Source organism: Arvicanthis niloticus, chromosome 1 (assembly GCF_011762505.2).
Source record: "Arvicanthis niloticus isolate mArvNil1 chromosome 1, mArvNil1.pat.X, whole genome shotgun sequence".
NCBI lineage: Eukaryota > Metazoa > Chordata > Mammalia > Rodentia > Muridae > Arvicanthis > Arvicanthis niloticus.
The window spans coordinates 162,880,763-162,893,052 of NC_047658.1; the positions used below are offsets into that span (position 1 = coordinate 162,880,763).

The following is a 12,290-nucleotide window of genomic DNA, read 5'->3' on the forward strand; positions in this document are numbered from 1 at the left end:
GCCATGGTTATGAATTTCAGGACAGGTAGAGCTTGACAGTGAGCTGGTTCCACACCTACCCTTCTCAATTCTGAGATTCCTTGGGGTTTTTAACCTGCTTCAACCTTACTAGTTCTGTCTGGTAGCAGGGTCCACTGGTCCATATCTGACATAAAACAAAACAGTTTGGACAAGCAAGAACCAGCTCCCCCATCAAGGATCAGCTGGGGAGAGGCCTTCATTGTAAAGACCCACACCTAAATCTCCCAGAGAAGGCTTCTCTCTTCCAGCCCCTCTGTAATCTGGACACTCAATCAGAACCAAACCAGATTCTTCGAAACTCGGACCTTCAGACTACAATTCTCAGCTCCCTGTGGTCCCCTGTGGTGTCTGGGTACACAGGAGATTGAGAACCACGACATCCATCAGAGATCTCACTGTTTCTCACCCGGAAGAATATGGGCTGGGAACCCCCCATCACAGATGTGTTCTGCCTCCTCTGAGTAGCATGCAGGGCAGATGCGCAGCCTGAGAAGACACGTGACCTTAGATGGTTGGTCCGTGTGGTGGTTTGAATAAGGAATGGCCCCCACAGACTCATGGGTTTGCAGGCTTGACCCATAGGAAGTGGTACTATTAGGAGGTGTGGCCTTGTTGGAGTGGGTGTGGTTCTACTGGAGTAGGTGTGGCCTTGCTGGAGTAGGTGTGGTCCCACTGGAGGAAATATGTCACTGTGGAGGTAAGCTTTGATATCTCATACATGCTCAAGCTATGCCCAGTGTGTCAGTCTCTTGTTGCCTACAGATCAGGATGTAGAACTCTCAGCTCCCTCTTTAGTACCATGTCTGCCTGCACACCACCGTGTTCCCAGCCATGACAGTAATGGACTGAACCTCTGAAACTGTAAGCCAACCCCGATAAAATGTTTTCCTTTATAAGAGTTGCTATTATCATGGTGTCTCTTCACAGCAATGGAACCCAAAGACAACTTGTCTAGGCTGTAGTATAAAAAGAAGCAGAAACATCTATCGCTTGGAGGATTAAACTGTGCTGGGCAGCATGAAGTGTCCAGTCAATGTTCAGTTTTACTAGCCTAAAAAAAAAAATACAAAGACATCAAAGTCCCACACATATGTCCTATAATCTCAGACACAGTGACTTATCATCAGACATCAAAGGACAGAGATGCTAATGTCTCAGGGCTAAGGAAGAAGGACCACTCTGTTAAGTGCCAGCATCATAAGGACCACTCTGTTAAGCACCAGCATCAAGGTGTGAAGATTGTGATTGAACTGGATGTTTTTTACATCGACTTGACACAAACTAGAGTTATCAGATAGGAGGGAGTCTCAGCTGAGAAGATGCTTCATGAGCTATATGACATTTTCTTAATTAGTAATTGATGGTGGAAACCCCTGCTCACTGTGAGTGGTGCCTTCCCTGGGCTGGTGGTTCTGGGTTCTATAAGAAAGTAGACTGAACAAGCCATGATGAGCAAGCAAACCCGTAAGCAGCACCCCTCCATGGCCTCTGCTTCAGCTCCTACCTTCAGATTCCTGTCTTTACTTCTTTCAATGGTGAACAATAATATGTAAGTATAAGCCAAACAAATGCTTTCGTCCTCAACTTGCTTTCTGGTCATAGCGTCTCTTCACAGCAACAGTAACCCCAAGACAGCACTCATTAACTGAAGATGCAGGAGATTTGATTTCAGTGCTGAAATAACCAGCTATCAGAGGAGGAGTCAGGGAGAAGCCACCATGAGCAGCAGGATTTACCGAGATCCACATTTCTGCTTGTTCGCCAAAGGGCCATCCGGCAAATATTTTAGGAATCTGTGGCTCCTTGGGGTCTCTTATCTCAGCTACTCACTCCTATGGTTGCAGTGTAGAGAACTCGTCCGTATGTCATGCATGCTAAATAAGTGTAGCTGGTGTAAGCAAATGATCAGAAACAGAGCAGGTGGCTGGTGAGTGGACCCACGGGCTGGGGGCTCTTGTGAACCAGTTCCTATGTTGAGACCTAAGTTCCCTGGTTCTAGATGACCCAAGGCAGTCATGAGACCTACTGTGGAGAACAACACACTGTGGAAAATTCTGGGGTCACACTGACCGTGGAAATGCCATGGATGTCAGCTGCTTCCCCACCAGGAAGCTCCATTGAGATCAGTGCTAATGTCACGGTCAGGCCTCAAGAGGTGCGTGGGGTAGGGGTGGTGCTTGCCAAGATGGTACAGTGGCCAGCGAACATCTGTTTCTCTTGCAGTGACCACAGCACCTGGCCCTGGAAAGACTTAAGCTGTGAGTCACTGTCCACACCCACAAGTTTGCTCCAGACCCCTGGCTGCTCTCCACAGCTGGATGGATCTCTTCTGACTGTGGGGACTACAATGAGGACCTAGCCACCAGAGATGAGTCAGGGATGAGCTGACAAGGGACCACCATCCTGGTCCAGACACAGGCATTATGGGCCCAGCATTTGGATGAAGGTTTCCCTATAGCACTCTGAACATGTGGAGTCAGAAGAGGAAAGAGGGAATTTCTGTCAAGGAAGGTTGGACAGAACTGCCATGTGGTCTTCCTGGGAGGCCTAAGAAGTAATGACTCTTGCGTTTCTGCCCCTTGATCCACCTGACCTTGCTCCTCTGGAAACATTGGACCAAGACTTTTGCAGCTTTGGGCAAAGTGAGTAGGAAGGGCCGAGGGGCCCAAGCATGGGCATGTGTGTGTGGGCGGGAAAGAGCAAGCCTGGGAAGCAGAGACCACCCTTCCTCACACCACATCTGGAATCGCTGGAGGGCAGTAGTGGGTGCCTAGGAAAAATCTTGGAAGGCCTTAGACGTGCCATACCCTTCTAGCAAAGAAAGTCCATCTGGTGGAGGGAGGGCCCTGCACTGTAATGTCGGCTGGTGCTGCTGGACGGATCCCCAGGCCTGGAGTCTGTCCACAGGACAATTACCACGCCTCAGAAAGGCTCCTGAGACTAAACTATTCCTGGGTGGTGACAATTTCTCCATCTCGAGCACCAACTTTCTCTCAGACATGGCCCAAGCCATCACAGACAGAGCAGGAAGGATGAGCAGGAGAGAACCATGTCCTCCCCTCACTTCAGCTCATATGGAGACTTTCACATCTTCACACTGGGGAATGTCGTGAATCCCAAAGGTTCCAGGTCCATTGGACTGGATTCTTTAGAACTATGACCAGACTCTGGGCTCTCTACAGTGTATTTATGAAACACAGATTTCTAGAATAGTTAAGACTCGGTGCCAGGGGAACTCTGCCTATTGAATACACCACCCCTCCTTGCGTTGACCCAGGAGTATCTGGCTTGGCAGGTGGCGTGTCACATCAGCAAAATCACAGTGAGCGATGACTGGGAGAACCACAGTTGCTCTCCTCTCTCCAGGGCCACCCACTGCTGCTGGTGACAGCTGGATAGGAGAGCTCCAGGAAGGTGTCTCTCCCAGACCCCCAAAGTACTGGGGTTAGACTGAAGGGGGAGGAGCTGGGAGAGGCACAGTCCCCCCCACTCTGCTATAGATCCAGCAAGAAGCCTGTATTGACATCTGGCCTCTCTACCTCCTGGACGTCCACTTGGGCCAGGCCTCTCAACACTGAGATGGTGACAGTTACCTGTCCCTTGATGGGCAGTTGGGGATCAGATTTGTATGGAGAAGGGTAGAAGTTCAGGGAGAGGCCATCAACAGCATTGCATGAACACCCAGAGAGGAAGAATCAGCCTGCCAATAATCACTTCACCTGACATTGAGCGTTCCACCCACTGTCAGTTAAGGGGACTTCAAGCATGGGCCAGTGACCCATGAACTACTCAGGAATTACATCTGTGCCCCACATGGTGGTGTTGTGTACTCGTCCTGTCCTCGGAAAGCCTTGGAGGCTAGTTCAGAGCCATTCTGGGGTTAAGACACTTTCTTGAGCCTCAGGTAACCTCCAAGATGTGGCACTGGGTTTTTCTAGGAAGCCTCCTTTTGGGGAAAAGAACCTGGGATAAAGTCTTGACACTGTCACTTCTATATTAAGACAACAGGCTTCCACCACATTTTTTCGGCTGGATTTTTTTTTTTAATTTTATTACTCTTTTACTTTTTGTCAATCTGACACAAGTAAGAGTTACCTGAAAGAAGAGAACCACAATTGAGAAAATGTTTCCAATTTTTCAAGCAAATGGTCCTAAGAAACAAGCTGGAGTAGCCATTCTAAAATCTCCAGCCTGAGAACACAAAGGGAGGGACCCATGGCTCCACCTGTATAGGTAGTTGAGGATGGCCTTGCCAGGCATCAGTGGAAGTGGAGGGCCTTGATACCTGAAAGTTCAGATTCCCTAGTGTTGGGGAATATCAAGAGCAGGGAGGTGGGAATGGGAGGATGGTGGGAGCACACCCTCATAGTAATTGGAGGAGGGGGAATGGGGTAAGGGGTTAGGCATCAGTGGAAGTAGAAGGCCTTAGTGCCTGAAAGTTTGGATTCCCTAGTGTTGTGGAATTTGAGAACAAGGAGGCAAAAATGGGAGGATGGTTGGAGCACACCGTCATAGAAACTCCCAGAATCATATGGCTTAGACATGACAGAGGCAGGCCACCAGAAGACTAGATTCCAGAATTCAAACAAAAAATTATCTTGATACTAAAATTTGTTTTGAGAATTGTATATTGCAGAATATACAGCCTTGGTGTATCTACTCATCAAGTGAGTGGAGCAGACCTGCCCGAACCTCTGATGTCCTGGAATTGCACCTGGATGCAGTGAAGACACAGATGTCAGAGGCCTATCAATTTACTCTTCCCCCTGCCCCTCTTCTAATATCTCAACACCCATAATCAGCTTGAAGAAGTTAATGAAGAGTCGGCGCCCCTATGTCCTGGGCTTGGGGACTGAGATGGTTAATAATGGGCTGTCTCTCTAGGAAAAAGTAGTGGTTTTGTTGCAACTGGGAGGATTAGCTAGGATTTATTGCATAGCCATAACCTACTGGTAGAAATATGTATAATTGTTATTAACATGAAGTTATAATTTCTTAAATGGTACAAAATTTACTTTGATTTCAAATTTAAGGTTTTCATTGGTGTGAGCTTCTTATTGATATAAAGTGAGATGAATATTGTTACTCTCATAGGCATTGTGCCTATATAACACATTTAGGAATACAAGGCTTAGACCCAGTCCTTTAACTTTTTTGACTGATTTGAGATGGTTAGCCTGTGAGTTAAGGGCCTAAAGCAAATTCATGGCTCTGAGTTTATTACTAGGGTGTTTTCTATATTTTATTTAGCTGAGAGGAGTTAACAAACAATAGTCCAGATTGCCTTACATGGATAGTTGGTTTTCAAAACGTCAGAAGTCCACAGAATTGACATTACAAACATTTCTGTATTAATGTCCATTTTGATTAGAGACCTGTCTGCTTCTGACAGCTTCTTGTCTTAGATTCTGAGAAGAAATTGAGCATCTTTGGAGTTACTCCAGTTGTGGTGAGACAGCCACTGGGCAAGAATTGCCTCTTTTCATCTACAGACAAATCACTGTCCAGAAAAGGACACATTTGCAGAATAGTCGACTGATTACATCTGCCTAGACAGAGTAATCAGCCCTTAATAATTCTGCAGCACTAAGGTCTGTGAGATGATCCTGAGCCAGAAGGCTGAAGATCGAATACTCCAATGTTCTGTAGTATAGTGACTGTCCAGGTGTTCAGTGGTCTCTATAATTTGGCTAAGTTTTAGAAGCTATGCTTGGTGCTTCGAATAACTTCAGTTAACTTAGTCATTCTGGGTTTCTGGCGGGGTTGAAGACTTATAGTCTCATAGCCAATCCCGGCTATTTACTTTTAGAGAAAAGGTTTGAGAGGATGGTTTTCAGCTGACATTCATTCTAAAGCCAAGAAAAAAAGCCATATTCAGAATTAAGTCTTTTAGTTAGGAGAGATGACAGAGGTTCTGTTTAGTCAACAAAATGATGGACTGGGTATTAGGTCTACCTTGTACCTTACTGACACAAATTGGTATAGTTATGCTCTAATTGTGTTCTAAGAGAAAAGTTTTACTTTAACAGAAACAGTCATATGTGGGAGGAGCTAAGGTGGAAGGAGTAAGGAAAGGAAGATAAGGAGTAAGGAGAGGAGGAGAAGGAGAGGAGGAGAAGGAGAGGAGGAGAAGGAGAGGAGGAGCTAGGTGACGGGGGGGGGGGCATAGAGGTGAATGTTTGCCTGTCCCCGCCAGTCAAAGATGGTTGATATATCTAGGTTGGGTATTGGGTTACACTTCTGATTGATATTGAGCATTACCAAACTTATAAAGCCTTTGATTAACATTTAAAAATAGTATAGAAGCAAAAAGGAGAAGTTCGGGTGGGATAGGGGTTTTTCTAGGGAGGGGAAATAGGGAAAGGGGATGGCATCTGAAATGTAAATAAAATATCCAATAAAGATTTTCAACAAAAAAAAAAGAGAGAGAGAGAGAAAATATTTTCATAAGATCAGCCTGTGGTCATATATGTAGGGTATTTTCTTGATTAGTGCTTGATGTGGGAGGGCCCAGGGCCATTGTGGGAGGTACCACCCCTGGGCATGTGGCCCTAGATGATATAGGAAAGCAATACTGAACACATCAGGGGGAAGAAGCCAGTAAGCAACACTTCACATGGCTTCCGATTCAATCCCCACCTCTAGGTTCCTGCTTTAAGTTGCTGCCTTGACTTTCCTCAGTGATAGACTTGTGACTGTGAGCTGAAATAAACTCTTTCCTCCCCAAGTCGCCTTTGATCCCAGTTTCAACCACAGCAACAGAAGCCTAATATGCCCTCAAATGTAAACACTGTGACTCATCTCACCAAAGGTTGCCTTAGTGGGGCACAGACAGTGTTTTTATAAGTGTAACCCATTGATCGTGACCATCTGGTCAGACAGATGCCAACACTGCTGTCCCTTAAACATCAAGGAACAAACTGGGTGTGGTGGTCAAGCCTTTAATCCCAGCACTCAGGCAGCAGGCAGATCTCTGAGTGTGAGGCCAGCCTGGTCTACAAAGTGAGCTCTGTATGGTCTACTTGGTATAAACACGGCATGAAGCGGTTGGTAAAAGATTCTATTCTTGCTCTTTGGAGCTTATATCTGATGGAGGAGATAAATAATAAAACAGCTGTGTTAGTAGTGACAAGGGACAGCAGCTCACAGAGGCCAAGCAGGAATAGCCTTGTCACCAGCTCAGGATGCTCTAAGAGCTTCTGAGAGAAGAGGACAAGCCAGTAGCCCTCAAAGTACAAAGACCCCAAGGCAGAACCGACCCCAGCGGCAGAAGGGCAGTTAGTGGGAATCCAGTCTGAGGAGGCTGCACATGCTGCTTTTGGGTGGGAGCACAGCCTGGGGACCATGTTTGGAACAGGAAGTCTATTTCTAAGCTTTACAAGACTCTCTGGTGGGCTTCAAGTATGAGGCACAATGTGGTACAAATTCCTTTTGCTATTCTGTATATTTGAGGTAACGGCTCACTGTTATTAGGCCATGCTGTCCTAGAACTTACCATGTAGCTCAGGCTAACCTTAAACTCATGATGATCCTCCTGCCTCAGCCTCCTGAGTGCTGGGATCAGAGGCATGAGCCACCACACCTGTTTGGACGGTCACAGACTCAGGAACTGCTGATCAGAACTGTTTCTGGCCCTGCAGTGTCAGGTACTAGGTGATCCTTAACAAACACACTTGGGAAAGCTTCCCCAGGCCTGTTACTGGGAGCACCTGGAGTGTCCTGGTCAGGTTTCCTATGTTCTGACTTCCTCCTCCTGTGTCCTCGGAATGGGTCAGAGGCTAGGCGGACAGGCAGATAGCCACGATCAAGTGTCCTGGCCTGACACTCACCATCTTGGGTGGAGGCAGGTCTGGAAGGCTCTTCTGAGGGGCTGAGGAATGCTGGCTGGGCTCCCCATTGGTCAGTGGACCCTGCTCCTCGGGAACTGTGGGCAGCAAGAGGAGAAGGCTTTGGTGAGGAGCGGCAGGTTCTCATTACCCAGGAATGTCTGCTCACTTGTCCGGTCCCTCTCCTGCATATTCTATTTGAGCAGGTGTTAATTACCTAGGCAGGCAATCCCTCCAGCCAAAGTTGTTTTTTGACTCCAGGAATAGGACATAGCAGTGGTCAGCCCTATTCAGATTCCTCAGAAGTAACCAGCATGGGGTTTCTGGAAGGCTCTGCTACTCTCTCCTACCTCCCCCATTTTCAAAAATGGCCCAGCCACAGAGCTTCAGTGATCGAGGCGGCTGCTTGTCAGTCGCTATATTGAGGCACACAAAGCAGCGACCTGGTGATTGTGGTTCTTCCCGCCCACCGTTTACCCAGAAGGCAAGTGACCCTGGGCACAGTGGCCACTGTCACCACATGAGTGTCTCAGCTCCTGACTGGGTGGTGGGGGAAGGTGGGGAAGAGGCGTGGACACCACACCAAAGAAGAATAGGCCACCGACTTCCAAGTCCCTCCAGTTCAACCAGCCTAGCAAGACAGCGCAGGCTTGTTGATGTTTCAAAGGCAACCCTTTCTCAGGACATGGCTGAAGCTTTGGGGGAAACCTCTTCCCACCTCTCTTTAAGTCTTTCTGTTTGGGAATTAAAGAAAACTTTCTTGGGGCCCCCTGATGCTGAATGTTCTGAACATTGTGGGCCAGACACACACCAGAGGTTTTAAGAGAATGAGTTTTAGGCAGAGGGTAAGGTGCCAAGGATAAGGCCCCAAGTCCTTCTAGGAGAGAATCCTCCCTGCCTGAGAATACCCTGCGAGCTTCATCTTTCAACAGTACTTTGCTGACACTACCACTTCTTCTCCCTCCTCCCGGGCAGACTTTCACCCCAAGAGGCAGGGCTGGAACCGTGGGATCAGCTCTCCTAGAATGTCTGAGTTACGACTTCCTCTTCCTGTAGTGATTCTGGGAAAAGCCAAGAGATTTTAGGGACAGATTCCTCATCCAACAGGCAAGAAGGTGGTGGCCCCATTGAAACATCCAAAAATACATAAACCCAAAAATACCATTAACCAAAATGTGGATTCCAAAAATAACCCCCGGGGCCTGTCTGAGAACTGGCGGGGAGGGGTAAAGAAGAGGGGTGGGGCTCTGACTCCTTTGTCTGAAGCCAGGCAGCCCCACAGCTCTCAGGCCCCATACCTTTGTCTGGAGATGCTGAGTTCTGTTCCCTGTTGACTGACACTTTGTTCATGTAAATATATTCCTCATCAGAGCCTGCAGAAGGAAAGACAGGAAAGATGTGACTCCATGTGACCTGGTGCCTCCAGAACGGGACAATATCCACCTACGGCATTTTCACATGCTCAGGGCCAGGGAGGGCACTTGGCAGGGTTTGGCGAGATGGCTCAGAGAGCCAGAGCACTTGCGGTGCCTGCAGAGGACCAGGGTGCTATCCTCAGCACCCACATGCAGCTCTCAACTGCCAGTGACTGCAGTCCCACAGGATCCGCTGCCCTCTTCTGGCCTCTGTGGGCATCAGGTGTGCCTGTGATAAACATACAGGTACAGGCAAAACACCCATATGTGTGAAATAAAATTAAGTAATTACCAAAAAAGGAACACTTGGGATTTCAAGCTGAATAAAAGGGTTGATCCTAGAGGCAGGTGGCAGACTTCCAGGGTAGGCATGGCAAGATGCTGCTGGTTTTTCTACCCTGGGGGTGAAGGCTGGAGGAGGAAGGCTTCAGGACCAGAATGGGTAAACAGAAGGACATCCATCCCTCAAAGGGCATCAGCATATTCCACAAACTAAAGATGTCTTTGGATTCCCTTGGCACTGTAAACGATTTCCTATCTGCCTCTCTCATCCTGATATGAATCATCACAGTGGTCTAAAATCAGAAGTGTCTAGATTAAAGCAAACCACACCAAGAGCCTGGTAAAAGCCTCCCAAAGCCCAGGGTAGAGATGGGAGGTCAGCTTTGACTGGGGGAGGAGGGGTGGCTGAGTGAACAAATGATTCTGGGGCAGGAAGGGTAGGCATAGGCATAGGAAGTGGGGGTACCAGCCCTTGGCTCGGTCCTGAAGACTGAAGCCTGCGGTAATAGAACCATGCCCTCCTTTAAACTACTGGTATATAGGTTGGGCCACTGTTCTGGTTGGTGCCTGCTAGCAGAGAGGAGGCAGCCTCCTGTTACATGCATGGTTCTTAGCCTCTACACACCCATCCTTGGTGGCTACCTAGGAAATACTGGATGGGTTCTCCTCTTTCAAAGTCCCTTGATGGTCCCTCTGTGGCCCTTAGTTTACATTTCCTAGCAACACATAGCCAGTAAATTCCTGTGGTGAGACAGTGTTCCTGAGCCAAGAGATCCAATGCAAACGTTTGCCAAAGGATCCAGGTTTCAAAGCCAATCTCTTCCATGGCCATAGACTGCCGACTCAGCCTGAAAAGAAGCTTGAGAAGCCAGAGGGTCCAGAGGAGCCGAGATGACCCTCAGCTGTCAGCCTCTGCAGCGCTAGCTCAGTGTCCAGCATGCCAGAACCAGTAAGCAACATTGCCCCATTTCCAGATATCTCAATTAATGTGATAGGGCTTGATCATCTTAGGGACCAGCCGGGGAGAGGTGAGAAATGGTTCTGCCAAACGCCATTATGAGCAACAACTTCTGGAAAGAACAGCTCTGTGCCTCAGTTGTCCTATCTGCTCAGATGGAAAGCAATCAAGGTGGAAGCCTGCTTGCTTTGACCAAACAGAACTCAAAAACTTAGGGAATATGTAAAAGTAAGATTAGCCAACGGCTAACAAAGATTAGGGGCAAGCAACGCAAAGGCTGGAGATGTGGAAATGGCAAGGCAAACCACTACATCTCAAGTTCAGATGTCTCACCAGCACGCTGCAGAAGTAAAGGGCTTGCCACAGACTGTAAACAGTCAATCACATTGAACTTGATTTTGGAGGACAATTTTACATCATCTCATCCTTCCTTCTAGCATTTCCACTGTCTTATTCCAGAGGTAAATTCCAGCATATAAGTAGCGATTTGCTTGAAGTTTATCGTAATATTGCCTTCAGTCTTTGATGTTATTTGTTGATTTTATTTTATGATTGTAATTGTATTGCATTGTGACATTGGTTGTGTTATTAACCACAACTGAAATGCCTATGGACAGAGGACAAGGGGACCTGTCATCTGCAGAGAGTGGCCCTTCTCACAGAACTGGGGCCAGGTAGGAGGAAAGACTGAACATCTTGACTACAGTCAGCTGGGCAGAGCACAGGAAGTGCCTCCTGTCAGAGGGGCAATGGCTGGGACACCCTGGAGTCTTAAACAGGGGACGCAGGAGGCATGTTTCTTGCTGGCGAAGGCATGGCATAGCAGGCTGCCAAGTCTCTGTTAGAAGAGCATTCAATCCATGTTCTGCTATCAGCCACAAACACATGGGCCTACCAGCTAAAAAGTAAGAACCCAGAAAACCCAGATAGATGATTCCATTTGAAAATTACAAAAGCATTCATATAGGTGCAAACACATGTACACATGAGTACACACAGGCACATGCACACATATACATACATGCATATACACATATACACACACACACACACTCACACTGCACCCAACATGTGAGGACCACAATCTATTTTCAAGGGAACAGAATAGCCATCTCTTCTTCAAGGCTGAAGAGTGAGCTGAGTCCGCAGAGATACATGGTAAGGCAGGAGGTTAAGAGGAAGTCAGATGCTATAATGGGGTCGGGATGTCTTAGGATTCAGTCTTGGATGGCAAGGTTAATCCAGTGTGACAGAACTGGAGAGGGAGGGGAACACAGTGGTTAGGTCTGCCTACTCTGGCTCAACCACTCACCACGTGGGGCCTCTGGTCAAGTGACTTGCCAAGCCCTGGTTCCTTCACTGGTAAATGCCACATCACCAACTCCCTCACAAACATTGAGATAAGGATTAAATGACATAATCCGAGGCAGCCACCATGCACATTCACTGTGTCCTAGACACAGTACCTACCATCTGTGTTAATTCTTCGTAGTCTAAGCAGAGCAGGGAGGACCACAAGGCAAAGTTCCCAGATATGCGTAGTAGCAACTGATACATGGGTATCATCACCCCTGAGAATTTCAAGAGATGGTCACAAGCTTCAATAGGGCCGAACACATCCATCAGAGGTCTTGGGGATCTCTGGAGGCATCCCAGACCCCCAAGACCCAGATCCCCACAGCTCCTCACCATCCACCTGTAGCAGAGAATGAATAGGAAAAGCCAGAGAGAGCAAAGGCTACCCCACAGGGATCTGTGCAGCATGCTAAACCCAAAGGGATCCCAAAT

General features: G+C 47.7%; 1 protein-coding gene across 6 annotated transcripts in view; it reads right to left on the reverse strand.

Moving 5' to 3' along the window:
• The window catches only part of Afap1l2 (actin filament associated protein 1 like 2), a 99,947-nt gene that overhangs the window by 24,430 nt on the left and 63,227 nt on the right, over nucleotides 1-12,290 (reverse strand). For all 6 annotated transcript variants that reach the window (XM_076925625.1, XM_034524121.2, XM_076925593.1 and 3 more), the window contains 2 exons: nucleotides 9,146-9,220; nucleotides 7,851-7,945 (listed from right to left, as the gene is read on the reverse strand). In XM_076925625.1, coding sequence (XP_076781740.1) covers nucleotides 7,851-7,945; nucleotides 9,146-9,197 — 147 coding nt within the window. In that variant the 5' untranslated portion in view covers nucleotides 9,198-9,220. The remainder of the gene's footprint in view (nucleotides 1-7,850; nucleotides 7,946-9,145; nucleotides 9,221-12,290) is intronic.